Source organism: Callorhinus ursinus, unplaced genomic scaffold (genome assembly GCF_003265705.2).
Source record: "Callorhinus ursinus isolate GAN/ISIS: 27379988/994484 unplaced genomic scaffold, GSC_fseal_2.0 scaffold100, whole genome shotgun sequence".
Classification (NCBI taxonomy): domain Eukaryota; kingdom Metazoa; phylum Chordata; class Mammalia; order Carnivora; family Otariidae; genus Callorhinus; species Callorhinus ursinus.
This window is the reverse complement of record NW_027397162.1, coordinates 936,820-951,375: the sequence shown is the minus strand read 5'-3', so window position 1 is coordinate 951,375 and position 14,556 is coordinate 936,820. Positions and strand designations below refer to the sequence as shown.

General features: G+C 44.6%; 1 protein-coding gene across 1 annotated transcript in view; it reads left to right on the top strand.

The window, feature by feature from the left end:
- LOC112806821 (zinc finger protein 552-like) overlaps window positions 1-14,398 on the top strand; it is a 124,767-nt gene extending 110,369 nt beyond the window's left edge. Inside the window, exons 4-7 of the mRNA XM_025849242.2 lie at window positions 4,787-4,979; window positions 11,079-11,461; window positions 11,560-11,733; window positions 14,175-14,398. Of these exons, the coding sequence (XP_025705027.1) occupies window positions 4,787-4,979; window positions 11,079-11,115 (230 nt within the window). The 3' untranslated portion in view covers window positions 11,116-11,461; window positions 11,560-11,733; window positions 14,175-14,398. The remainder of the gene's footprint in view (window positions 1-4,786; window positions 4,980-11,078; window positions 11,462-11,559; window positions 11,734-14,174) is intronic.
- The last annotated feature ends 158 nt before the right edge of the window (window positions 14,399-14,556 follow it).

The following is a 14,556-nucleotide window of genomic DNA, read 5'->3' as shown; positions in this document are numbered from 1 at the left end:
TGGACTTCACACCCTGGGCTGTGGGTTTCTCCATCTCCAAACTCAGGGGCTGAGGAAATGGAATTTAGACGAATAGGAAACCACAACCCTGGGAACACGTCAGCGGGGTTATGGATCAGCGTTCTCTCAGCAGCGTGGGAAGGCCGGACTTGGGTCTTCCTGTTACGATCCTCCCATGGCTCCCAGGGCCCTCAGAACGAAGGTACGGCACCTCGGCCCGCCAGTCCAGGCGCGACCCCGCCTCACGCCCTCTGTCGCCTGCGGGCAGCCTCCCTCCCGCCTCACGCCCTCTGTCGCCTGCGGGCAGCCTCCTCCCGCCTCAGGCCCCCTCCGGCCTCCTCCCGCCTCAGGCCCCCCGGCCCGGAGCCCGCTCCTCACGCCGGCACGCCGGCGCTCGCACACGGGGCCCCCGCCCAGCGCCGCCGCCCCGTCCGACGCCGGGGCCTGGGCCGCAGGGCCGCGAGCCGGCGCCCCGCGCTCGGGCCTCCGGGGTCTGGGTGGGGGGACGGCGGGGAGGGCCCGGGGGACGAGCGCTTACCTGCGGCGGCTCCCTGGGCGCGGCCGCCGCCGTCGGACTCGGTGGGCGGAGCGGACACCCGGCTCGGCGGTCCCCGGCCCGGCCCGGCGCGGGGCAGCCCGGGCGGCGTCGCCAGCCGCGGACCCGCCTCTCTGCCGTGGGGACAACGACTTCTAAGCCTTGACAGTTCCGTCCCTTCAGTCTCGGCCCCGCACGCGCCAGAGCTGCAAGAAGGAGGCCACAAGGACGAGGCCGGAAGTCCCGCCCCTCAGCGACAAATCACCACAGAAACGCTTCCATCGGGTCCACTGCGCGCCTGATCTGGGTAATGTAGTTGGCAGCCCGCTCGAGTCCAGCGGAAGGGTTTTCTCCATCCTGACCAGTCAGAGCATGGCTAGGCGCCTCCCCCAAAGAATGCTGAAAACCTAGAGGAGGGAGGGGATTTGCTTGTGAGCTGCGGCCAAAAGGCATAATTTTGAGAGAATACATGGCACGGAGATTATTATAAACGGGATAATTCCTGATGTTTGGAGTGCACTTTGGAGCCATGGTCCCTAAGACCCGATCCAATAAGTCAAAGAAAGACCTTGTGGAAGGAATCATTTCTTAGGCCACCAAGTGGCTTGTTCTGTGATCTTATATAATTGAATTTCAACTTATGCAGGTGTTAATCCAGGTACCGTAGGTGGTGTTGGTCACAGCTACAGGTACTCAAGAGCTCTTCTATTATTAAGAACAACTTTGGGGGCGCCTGGGTGGCTCAGTCAGTTAGGCGTCTGACTCTTGATTTCAGCTCAGGTCATGATCTCAGGGTTGTGAGTTCAAGCTCCCTGTGCGCTCTGTCTAAATAAATAAACAAAATCTTTAAAAACAACAACAACTTTGGCCAGAGTCTAAAGATCTTTTTTGGAAACAGTTGTCTTAGCAATAAATTATATAATATCTTCCAAAGTTAAGGATGAGCTTCTGATCATAATTGCCTTTACATTTACTCCTATAAGCAGGAAACTATGGCCTTGCCAAAGGAAGCAAATCCTGAGCCATGAATGCCTCCGGGTAGGTATGTCTGTACAATATAAATCCAGGGTAGTTGATCAATAAGATGTCTTAGTTTGCTTGTGAAAAGGCTTTGAGCTATATAGCCTGGATAGCTACTATTTAAATATAATATGTACCAAATGTATCTTATGTATGTGTCATACTATGATAGAGCTAGAATAAAACTTGCCTTTAAGCGAAGGGACCAGGATTAAGAGTAGTTGAAGCAAACTAACATTTATTAGCTCAAAAAAATACATTGACATTCTAGGTTTTTATAGGAATAAGGATATTCCTCTTCTAATTATTAGCTTATATTAACTTGAGTCATTTCATTGTATGTCCACTGTCTTATTTCTACATTAGAATCTGAGAATTTTAGACTTGAGAAGGATGCCAAAAGGCATGATTTCTCACAAACTTCTAAGACTTAGTTGTAGGAAGTGACTTTGAGTATAATAGTCTCTCTACAATCACATATTTTTTTTAAATTTGGAAAAACATAATTTCAGATAATCTGCAAAAAAAAACCCCAAAACAATTCCATCCTTGAAATAATGCATATACTTAAATAATCTTTCTCATTTAAACTTATGATAACCAGCTATTTTCAAACACTAGATATTTTTTCCATGGGATTGGGATCTTTGATGATGAATCCAGCAGTCTGAAAGGTTACCGCCTTAGCAATGGCCTGGGAGATACTGAAGGCGTTTTCTTTCCAGGTCAATGCCACAGTAAAAGGAAAGAAAATGAAAAAAGGATTTCATGCTTAAAATCTGAAGTCTTGATCTGGCATTTTGGGTGGAAGCAGTCTACCTCAATGTCAGCTGCTTCTCTTATTTGTTGGTTTTATTTGAAGGTCTCCACCATCAATACAGGACCAGAAGTCAGCTGGTGACTTTAGCTGTGAGATGTGTATTTAAGACTCAATGCCCTCTAGTTTTCCATTAGTATCAGTGGTCAGGAACACTTGAGAAGGTCCTTTGCAGTGGGGCTCAAGAGCTGTTTTTCTCTTGTGATGTTTCCAAAATACCCAGTCACCAGGCTCCAGACTGATTAACAGAATCATTTGAATTGGGAACAGGGAAAGCTGCTAACCTGATGATAGGCTTTAGCGTAAGACATTAAAGACTTACAATCACTGGTTATATTAGTATGGGATAACAAGGGATCAGCAGAAAGTGGGATCAGCCAGTAGACATTGGTTTACTGGTGACTATCTCATAAGGAGTGAGTTTATGTTTTCTGGAGGGTCTACTGCAAATAGTCGGCAGAGTCACAGGTAATTCCGTAGGCCAAGGGAGTACAGTAGTTTCAGCAAGCTTACAGATTTTAAGTTTTAGGATCCTATTAGTTCTCTCAACCTTGATTGATGATTGAGAGTGATAGGGACAGTGATAATTCCCAGAAGTTTGCGAGGTATTCATTAAGGCTTGTATGATTTGCCCAGTGAAGTGGGTGTCTTGATCACCGGAAATTAGGGAAGTTTTATCCCATGTGGGAAACTTATTTTCTAACAGTTTCTTTTTTTTTTTTTTTTTAAGATTTTATTTATTTATTTGACAGAGAGAGAGGGAACACAAGCCGGGGGAGTGGGAGACGGGGAAGCAGGCTTCCCACTGAGCAGGGAGCCCGATGCGGGGCTCAATCCCAGGACCCTGGGATCAAGACCTGAGGCGAAGGTAGACGCTTAATGACTGAGCCACCCAGGTGCCCTGGCTGAGCTTCCTTAAACAATTTTATTTTATTTTTTTATTTTTTATTATTTTTTTTAAACCATTCTTTTTTTTTTTAAGATTTTATTTATTTATTTGGGAGAGAATGAGAGATAGAGAGCACGAGAGGGAAGAGGGTCAGAGGGAGAAGCAGACTCCCTGCTGAGCAGGGAGCCCGATGCAGGACTCGATCCCGGGACTCCAGGATCATGACCTGAGCTGAAGGCAGTCGCTTAACCAACTGAGCCACCCAGGCGCCCTTATTTTATTTTTTAAAGTTTTTTTTTAAGATTTTATTTATTCATTTGAGAGAGAGGGAGAGAGAAGACAAGCAGGGGCAAGGGCAGAGGCAGAGCAAGAGGGAGAAGCAGACTTCCTGCCAAGCAGGGAGCCCAACGCTGGGCTCAATCCCAGGACCCTGGGATCATGACCTGAGCCAGAGGCAGACGCTTAACCATCTGAGCCACCCAGGCACCCCCTTAAACAATTTTAAATTATTTGTCCTGCAGCTTGTAGATCTGTGTTTCTTTGGGTTCACGTGTTGGAAACTTACTGTGCTCCTCTGGTTATGTCCCATTTCCTTGATTTTTTTGTGTGGTCCTGATAGCCTTTTTTTTGATGTCCCCACATGTGATGGATCAGTCACCTCTTCCAGCTTTTACAGGCTGGTTTTGGTGGGGAAAGACCTTTACCTTGGGTTGGTTGCAAGGTCACCAGCTGAAGGGCCTGTGGCCATTTTGGCTCTAGGGAGGGACCAGCCATGTGATCACAGTGCAGCACTATCAGCAGAGGTCAGGTGCAGCAAAGATTGTAGGGATTCTCAGTAGCCAAGGCTGCAGATGAGCTTACAGGTGTCTGGCCCTGGTGAAACTGGGGAGGGTGTGTTCAGATTATACCAGGAATGTTTCCCATTTAACCAGTATTTTGTTCTTGTTGCCAATACCATACTCCATTTCTGCTTTTCCTTCTCTTTGTTGATACTTTACTGACTAGTCAATTCTACTACGTCATTTCTACTCTGACTTCCAGCTAGGGATAATCTCTACCTCTCTGGACTTTGTATCTCACTCATCTTTCTCATAAGTCTTCCTCTCTTGCTCTGCAACACTGGCCCACACTTGCCACAAGGCGTGCACACATCCTTAAATTGGCTTTGAATAGAAGAAGCTCTATTGCAATTAGTTTTTCCTGGGTTTGGACATACAGTTTACACACCCTCATGTCACCAGCAGAAAAGGTCCTGCAGGAATCCTTTAGCAGAGGAACAAGTTTTAGAATATGCCTCTCTTCTTTGTGTTATAGACTATCCTTGTGTCCTTCCCACGATGAGGTCTCTACCATTCTTTTGCCTTAGGAGCCCAGAAATGCCCAACTTCTCTGACCAGATTCCAACTCCCTTACCTAGAAAAGCGTGCCATACAGTCCTGCCTAGATGAGTCGGGTGCATGTATGTGATGGGCTCACCCCCTCGCTATAGTCAACACAAATTTCACCAGCGCTTCTTCGCCTTCAGGTTGCTGCTGTGGAGCAGAGGATGAGGCACCCTTTGCCCAGAGCACTTCTGTAGGCGTGTCACAGACCAGGACGCCCAAGGCAGCTCTGTCTTCCCGGAAGACCCACCCCTGTGAGATGTGTGGTCCAGTCTTGAGAGACATTTCCCACTTGGCTGCGCACCAGGGAAAAGAAAACAGCCAGAAAGCGTTCAGGTGTGGGGCATGTATGAAATGATTTTATTTCATTACAAACTTCAGAAAACATGAGAAACAGCACATGGGAGTGAAACCCTTCAGAAGCCCTGTGGACAGGGACTTGTTTATGAAGAGCTGGAAATTACATGTGTCAGACAAGCCCTTCACCTGTGGAGAGGTTGAGAAAGCCTTCCTGGCCATCTCAGAACACCAACTACAGGCCACTCACACCAGAGAGAAGCCAAACAGAATCACTCGGTGTGGGGCAACTTTTCAAAGCAAAAAAAGTTATGTCACCTGGGGAAAATGTAAGAACACCTTTAACCCCACATACACACTTGTTCAGGACCAGTGTGTTAACATAGGAAGACTGTTTCATGTGCCATGAATGGGGGAAAACATTCCTGTATAAATCTTCACTTGTTATTCTCCAGAGAGTCCACAGTGGTGACAGGCTTTGTGTGTGTGGTGAATGTGACACATCTTTTAGGCAAAACTCAACCCTCAGTCAACATCGAGGAGTTCATACTGGGGCAAGGCAGTTCAGGTGCAGCAAATGTGGGAAACCCTTCAACCAAAAGTTTGTCCCCATTTATCCCCAGAGAAGTCCTATTGGAGAAAATTGTTACGTGTGCAGTGAATGTGTGTAGTCTTTTAGCCATAGTTCCATCCTTATTCAACTACAGATAGTACACACTGGAGAAAGGCATTATGAATACATTGAATGTGGGAAATGCTTTTGATGAAAATCTGCCCTCATTGTGCACTGGCAAGTTCACACTGGAGAAAGGCCTTATGAATGTAGTAAATGTGGAGATCTTTTACTAGTAGTTTGGTACTCATTCTACACTAGAGAATTCATAAAGGAAAAAGGCCTTTTGGGTACATTAAATGTGGGAAATCCTTTAGCCATCAATCTTACTTCTCTCAACACGAGTATTCACAGAGAACAAAGGCCTTATAGGTGCAACCAAGGTGGGAAATCTTTCACCTCTAGCTCTACCTTTGGTATCATCAGAGAATTCATGCTGGAGATAGGCCTTACCAGTGCAGTAACTGTAGGAAATGTTTTATCTATGGATACCTGCTCTGTTATCAAAGAGTTTACACAGGAGGAAGGCCTTACAAGTACCATGAATGTGGCAAATCTTCTATCCGTAGGAGGAAACTCCTGTATCATTTGGGAGGTCACACTGGTGAAAGGTCTTATGAATGCACTGAGTGTGGAAAATTCCGTCAAGGAAATTATTTCCCTGAATACTGGAGAGTTCACACTGCGTCAAGGCCTTATGAGTATAGTGAATTGAGAAAAATTTCTCAGAGAGAAAATTGTTACGTGTGCAGTGAATGTGTGTAGTCTTTTAGCCATAGTTCCATCCTTGTTCAACCACAGATAGTACACACTGGAGAAAGGCATTATGAATACATTGAATGTGGGAAATGCTTTTGATGAAAATCTGCCCTCATTGTGCACTGGCAAGTTCACACTGGGGAAAGGCCTTACTGAGAAAAATTGAGAACAATTTTCTCTCAGATCTTTTACCAAGAGCTCAGCACTCATTTGACATCAGAGAGTTCACACAGGAGGAAAGTCCTATGTATGTGGTGAATGTGGGAAATATTTTCCCCGGAGAATTCACCTCATTACACTCGTAGAGTTCACATTGGAGAAAGGCCTTAGATGTGCAATGGAGTGTGGTATTTCCTTGTTCAGTTTAAGGTCACTGGAAGAAACCCTGAGGAGCCATGTGTCTGAATTTGATCTCCTGCTTCCAGTTGTCCACAGTAGGGAGAATTCCCCTAAATTTCACTTCCGTGGGAAGCAGGTGTGGCTATGTTACACTTAACCTGCTCAGGGCTCTTTCTAGGGTTATGTCAAAGCCATTTCCAGGGTGAAGCCATTTCACCTCTACCGCCTGGCAGGTCCCCACAGTGTGCATCAGTCACCACCCCACTGTGCTCAAGGAAGCCGACCTCTCTTCTCACATGCTGGAGCAGATGAGGAGTAGCCTGAGCCCCTCTGGATCTGTGTTTCTCTCTCTCTGCCTGGCTTGGGCAAGAACCTGACTCAGTGTTTGCCCAAAGGAATTTCATATGAGTTTGGCTGGCAACTTGCAGAGGACAACCTTTTTCAGGGACACGTTCTCAGATGGTGAATTTTTCCAGCTTCTAAGTCAACAGCCTGAGCTGTGTGCCACATACTGCTTTGTTTTGTATAATACGAAAGCCTTATTGTTTGAGTCCTCTTAATTTCAGGTGTTCTATTTGCTGTATGGTGTGTTTTATGTATAGATTTGTGCTCCACAAGCATGAAGGATGAACAATCTTTGTGGGAGTCTCAAACTCTCTGCCTCAGTAGGTACAGTATGATGGCAAAAATAGCTTGTCACTTTTGGCCAAATGTGCACAGCTGCCACTGACCTCCTAGGAAAGCCTGCAGGGATAGCTTTCTGGTCCTCATTTGAGACTGGATGCTATGAGTTTGGGGAGTCTCAGAGGTCACCCTGAGGAGGAACAGGTGTGAGAACCTCAGGTGCTTCTGGGAGTAGCATGAATTCTTTCCCTTGTTCACAGAGGATATCACAGGGGGATGTCAGCACTGTTGAGGGGAACCCCTTCCCCAGGTCCGGCAAAGAGCCATATGCCCTGATGTCCACATTTCTGTAGGTGATGGTCATTGGTTGTAAGGCCATAAGGTTCAGGGGGAACCAGAACTGCTACAGAAACACTGGCTTCATAGGGATTGGAGGAGACCACAGCCAACCAGATGGAATGTGCCTCTTCTAAAAGTGCACCCACAAATACTTCTGCGACAGGGACTGCAGAGCTGGTGTGTGCACCATCAGTGTTCCTCAGGTATCTTCCAAAACAATACAGTCTCAGTAAAAATGCCCCTAAGGGCTGCACCATCCTCTCTTGTTTCCTGAGGACTGAGCCACACTCCTGCCCTGGTTCAGGAGATGCTTTCAGAGGACACACAAATACAACATCAGGGGGCACATGTGGACACCTTGAAAAAGCTGATCCTTTTTCCTTCCTGTTGTCTGGAGAGAGTCTTGGTGGCATGCTGAATCTCTAATACCCCTTTTACTGATTTCCCTTTTCAACAGAGGGAGCAGGGGCTCCTGGGTGGCTCAGTCGGTTAAGTATCCAACTCTTAGTTTCAGTGCAGGTCATATTAGGGTCATGAGCTCCAGCTGCGTGTCAGGCTCCATGCTCAGCATGGAGTCTGCTTGAGATTCTCTCTCTTCCTCTCCCTCTACCCCCCACCTCCCACTCACTTGCTCTCAGGGCGCCTGGGTGGCTCAGTTGGTTAAGCGACTGCCTTCGGCTCAGGTCATGATCCTGGAGTCCTGGGATCAAGTCCTGCATCGGGCTCCCTGCTCAGCGGGGAGTCTGCTTCTCCCTCTGACCCTCCCCCCCTCATGCTCTCTCTCTGTCTCATTCTCTCTCTCAAATAAATAAAATCTTAAAAAAAAAAAAAACCACAAAAAAAAAACAGAGGGAGCAGGCCCAAGTAAGCCTCACAAGCTCCCTGGGACTTAAGAGCATTACTTTGATTTCATGGTAGACTTCCATTTGTGGCAAGTCAAACTGGTTTTACTAATTATCAGAGAGGCAAATATGCCTTTTAGAATACAATCTGTTTAGGGGCGCCTGGGTGGCTCAATCGTTAAATGTCTGCCTTTGGCTCGGTTCATGAGCCCAGGGTCCTGGGATTGAGCCCGGCATCCTGCCTGCTCCGTGGGAGGCCTGCTTCTCCCTCTCCCACTCCCCCTGCTTGTGTTCCCTCACTCAACGTGTCTCTCTCTGTCAAATAAATAAATAAAATCTTTAAAAAAAGAAAAAGAATACAATCTGTTTAAGATAGAACATCAGTTTCAAGATAAAAGTAGTAGCAGTTGTCACAGCTAAGGTTCCTTTCTCCGTTCAGCTTGCATACTATAAACAGGTGTCCTTGTGTGGTCAGCTTGTGTCATGTTTGCTTTTTGTTGATGATTTCACTGTTTCAAATGGCCCCCAAATATGATGCTTACTTGCTGTCTAGTATTTCTAAGCACAAGGCTAAGATGTGCCTTAGAAAGAAAATACGTGTTAGATGCGCTTTGTTCAGGCATGAGTAACAGTGCTGTTGGCCATAAGTCCTATGTTAATAAATCAACACACAGCAAGCAAGATGTCTTTAAACAGAAACACAGTTGAAACAATGTTATGTTTTGATCACTTGACAAAAATGTTGTGACTAGAAGCTCTCAGGAACCCAAATCTGTATTTTCTCCAGGAACAATGGTTTTATATGCAAAAATTCAGTACTGGAACACTGAATTAGTGCACACAGAACCATTAGAGTACATAACTACTGTGAATAACCATGGCTTTAGGAAACAGCTACTGTGAGTAACAAGAAGTGACTTACTTTAATAAAGCTGTTAAAAAAAAGATTGTCAGCAATTGTCACTTCCTAGTTATTTTACTATGTTTTACCATTATGTATGTTCTTGAGGTTATTTATGACTACCAAATCTGTATGTTAGGAACAGAAAACACATCTCTTCCAAGCTCCATATTCTGTGACACGATGGCAGCTTGAAGTTGGCAGAGGAGGCAGTATTTATACCAGGGAAATTGACAAACAGTATAAACCAGGGCTTGCTTTTTACTGAATCTTTAGACTATAGAGAGTGGTGAACAATGATAACAAAGCAGATTATACTAAGAAGTGTCTATGACTGTTACGGTATTTTTAAAAAAGATTTTATTTATTCATTTGAGAGAAAGAGACTAGGGAAGCAGGAGTGGGAGAGAAGCAGACTACCCACTGAGCCGGGAGCCTGATGTGGGGCTCCATCCCAAGACCTTGGGATCATGACCTGAGCGGAAAGCAGACGCTTAACTGACTGAGCCACCCAGGCACCCAGAAGTTTTGAATTTTAATGAAGTCCAGCTTTATCACTTATTTCTGTAATGAATTGTGCCTTTGGTTTTGTATTGAAAAAGTTAGCATCATACCCAAAGTTATCTAAGTTTTCTCCTATGTTATCTTCTAGGAATTTTATAGTGTTTTTTTGCTGTACATTTAGGTCTGTGATCCACTTTGAGTTCATTTTTGTGAAGGGAATAAAGGCTATGTCTAGATTCTTCTTTTTTTTTTTTGTATGTGGATGTCCAGTTGTTCCAGCATATTTGTTGAAAATATTATTTGTGCTCCATTGCATTGCTTTTGTTACATTGTCAAAGATCAGTTGAGTTTGTGGGTCTATTTCTGAGCTCACTATTCTGTTCCATTAATCTTTTAATCCTTTAGCCAGTAACACACTGTCTTCATCACTGTAGCTTTACAGTAATCTTGAAGTTGGGTAGTGTCAGTCTTCAACTTTGTTCTTCTTCTTCAATATTGAATTAGTTAGCTATTTTGGCTTTTTTGCCTGTCCATACAAACTTTAGAATCAGTTTGTCTAAGGGACGCCTGGGTGGCTCAGTTGGTTAAGCAGCTGCCTTCGGCTCAGGTCATGATCCCAGGATCCTGGGATTGATCCCACATCGGGCTCCCTGCTCAGCGGGGAGCCTGCTTCCCCCTCTGCCTGCCACTCCTCCTGCTTGTGCTCTTTCTCTCTCTCTCTCTCACAAATAAATAAATAAAATCTTAAAAAAAAAAAGAATCAGTTTGTCAATATCCACAAAATAATTTGCTGGGATTTTTAAGATTGTGTTGAATATATAGGTAAATTTGAGGAAAACTGACATCTAGATAATATTGAGTCTTCCTGTTCATGAACATGGTACATCCATTTATTTAGTTCTTCTTTGATATCTTTAATCAGAATTTTGTAATTTTCCCCATATATATCTTGTATATGTTTTGTTAGATTGATACCTAAGTATTTCATTTTAAGGGTACTAAAATGTAAATGGTAATATTTTTAATTTCCAATTCTATTTGTTCATTGCCGGTGTGATACAGTGATTTATAAGAAATGTTATATTGTTATATATTATATCATTTCTTAGATATATTGGTCTTCATCCATAATTCCTGAAAATGCTTCAGAGCTATAAAGGTAAAATGAGTGTCTTGTTATTAATGAAGGTGATTTTTCCTTTCCAAACCCACCCCAGGTTCAGAGGCAAGTTGCCAGGAGGAGCAATCACGTGATAAAGGATTAGAACTTTCAGTCCCTATTCCCAATGCCCTACCTCCAGGGAAGGAGAGAAGCTGGAGGTTGCATCATCCAGTGGCCCGTGACTTAGGCAATCATGACCTTGTAATAAAGCCTTCATAAAGACCCAAGAGGACAGTCTTTTGGTCCTTTTGGAGAGATTTCACACTTGGAGAACCAGAATGTTTCCATGTGCCACCAAGCCAGGCCCTAAGCTCCATGGGAACAGAAGGACCTCACTGAGTGATGTAAGAATTCTGGAGATGGATAGTCTTGACAGTTGCACTACAATTTGAATGTACTTAACTGCCACTGAACTGTACAGTTAAAATGGTTAAAATGGTAAATTTTTCATTACGTATATTTTATAATAAAAAATGTTAAAATAATAATTACTCAAAGATGACTTTCTAAAACGTGTTTTTCTTTTTTTTTTTAAGATTCTATTTATTTGACAGAGAGAGACACAGTGAGAGAGAGAGCACAAGCAGAGGGAGTGGGAGAGGGAGAAGCAGACTTCCCAATGAGCAGGGAGCCGGATATGGGACTCGATGCCAGGACCCTGGGACCATGACCTGAGCCAAAGGCAGACGCTTAACAACTGAGCCACCCAGGTGCCTCTACATACATGTTCTTTTTCAAAATTTTATTTATTTATTTTAAATAATTTTAAAAATATTTTATTTATTTATTTGACAGAGAGAGACACAGCAAGAGAGGGAACACAAGCTGGGAGAGGGAGAAGCAGGCTTCCCACGGAGCAGGGAGCCTGATGCGGGGCTCAATCCCAGGACCCTTAATCATGACCTGAGCCGAAGGCAGATGCCTAATGACTGAGCCACCCAGGCACCCCAAAGATTTTATTTATTTTATTTTATTTTATTTTTTTAAGATTTTTTATTTATTTATTTGACAGAGAGAGACATAGTGAGAGAAGGAACACAAGCAGGGGGAGTGGGAGAGGGAGAAGCAGGCTTCCCTGTGGAGCAGGGAGCCCGATGTGAGGCTCGATCCCAGGACCCTGGGATCACGACCTGAGCTGAAGGCAGACGCTTAACGACTGAGCCACCCAGGCGCCCCGAGATTTGATTTATTTTAGAGAGAGAGAGTAGGTGAGGGACAGAGGGAGAGGGAGAGAGAATCTTGAGCAGACTCCTCTCTGAGCATGGAATGTGACAGGTGGCTGGATCTCATGATCCTGAGATCATGACCTGAGCCAAAACCAAAGGTTAGACACTCAAATGACTGAGCCACCCAGATGCCTTTCACATTCTATTTTATAATTGTATATACTGATTCCTTCTTTTTTTTTTTTTAAGATTTTATTTATTTATTTGAGAGAGAATGAGAGATAGCACAAGAGGGAGGAGGGTCAGAGGGAGAAGCAGACACCCCGCTGAGCAGGGAGCCCGATGTGGGACTCGATCCCGGGACTCCAGGATCATGACCCGAGCCGAAGGCAGTCGCTTAACCAACTGAGCCACCCAGGAGCCCTGATTCCTTCTTTTTTAATATCAGTTCAGAAATCCTGCAGATTTAGAGGTGACTCCTGTTGTGAGAAACACTGTGACCTGGTCTACAGAAACCACAATAGTACAGTGGAATGTTATATCAGAATCACCTGGAAAATTGTTAAAACACAGATTCTAGGCCTTGACCACAGAATCTGTTTCACTAGGCTAGTTTCTGAAATGAGAATGAGCATTTCTAACAAATCACCAGGTGACATGAATGGTAAAGGTCTAGGAATCAAATTTGAAAACCAGGATTCGATGAAAAATGAGGCTGCCTAGTTCCAGGCCTTTTAGTCCACCACAGTGAAAAATTGCAGACTCCTAGGGGCAGAGCCAAAGTTTCTCACATGCATCCCCTGAGTGTCTCTGCAGTGAGCAAGTCAGGCTAATGGCCAACCTGGCTGGAGTCCTCAGTTGCTTAGGAGCCCTGTGAGGGCTCCACCTACCAAAGCTATCTAGCCACCTGCACATTTTGCCTAGAACTTATTCCAAAAATACTCAGTAGTTATCCCTCATATCCTTCAAGTTTTTGCTCAATGACCCTATTAGCAAAGAACCCTCCCTCTTCTAAGCACATTCACCTTACGTTCTTCCATTGTGCCTAGCACATTCCAAGATGCTGTATGATTTAGGATTTCTTCTTTCATGATTTCTGTGACTTCCTTGTATATAATATAGCCCCCAGGAGGGCAGGAGTCTTTTGTCCCTTTGTGTGCAGATGTCTCCTATGCATCTATAATAAGTTCTTGAAGCCAAACACTCATTGATTATTTGTTAGAACAGTGAATAAACAAGACACTTTAGCTTCCCTTTATATTTTTACAATTCTACCTATTCCTAATGTCCCTGTTAGCATTCCCTGAATGCTGGTATCACTTAATTTCAAGAATGAATAAGAATCAAATTTGGGAGACAAAGTCTTCAGAATGATTGTTTTAGTCACATGCTCAGCTTAACTATCTTTTCTCAGACATCACTGATACAATTTCTCTTAAGATCTTCACATTTTTACCATCCACTGGCATTTCCACTAAGACATTTCTGACACAATCTCTAATAGCTGTGTAATTTGCATTTTACAGCTGTTTTTTTTCTCAGATAATGCCAATTCCTCATGCAGAATACTCCCTGTAATCACAGGGGAAATGATAACCACTATCCAGTAATGAGATGAGATCATAGATTTAAGTTACCCTCTGCATTTTGGAAACCAGAGCACCCTTTTCATACATGCTAACACCTGTAAACACCGAAGCCACTGTCCAGTGTCAAAATAGCGCGTCTCTCACAGTTATGTTGTTGAGATTGATGTCAGGTTTCCAAAAGGAAGTGACTATCAGGCGATCCGAAAAGAGATAGTAAATAGATAAACGTGTTGCTGAGTTGAACACAGTAATTTACCATACAGTCCAGGGAGATGCTTTCTGTGGTCATTACAGAGTTCACCTTTGTATTCCTGCCTCAGAGTAGTCCAACAATCCCCTACAAGATTTCCTGTCATGCCCCAATCTGTTCATTCTCTCGTCCCTGATGAAACATAGAGCGACTGATAAAACCAACTCTAACACTTCATAGAGTATGGATTTGAGATGCAACGCGACGTGTTAGCTTCTGCTACCAGTGGACACATTTGGAGCCTGCATGGCTACGGATGGTAAGTGTATTTGGATCTGTAGCCTTAGCCTCTGGGAGCAAAGCTGAACTTCACGGAGTCCGAAGTAACACGTCCCCACACGATTGGGTGAATGGCTACAGGCGACACCCAACACCACCCCCAAAACTTGAGTTCTCTTCGTTAAGAAGGGACAAAGACCCTTTTAATCTCTCGGACTCGTGGACACCATCTCCCGGCGCAGCTTGCGGGTCTAAAACTGCGGGTCGGCTGCCGAGCGCCCTCAGCCGCGCCATCGGAATCCACGCGAA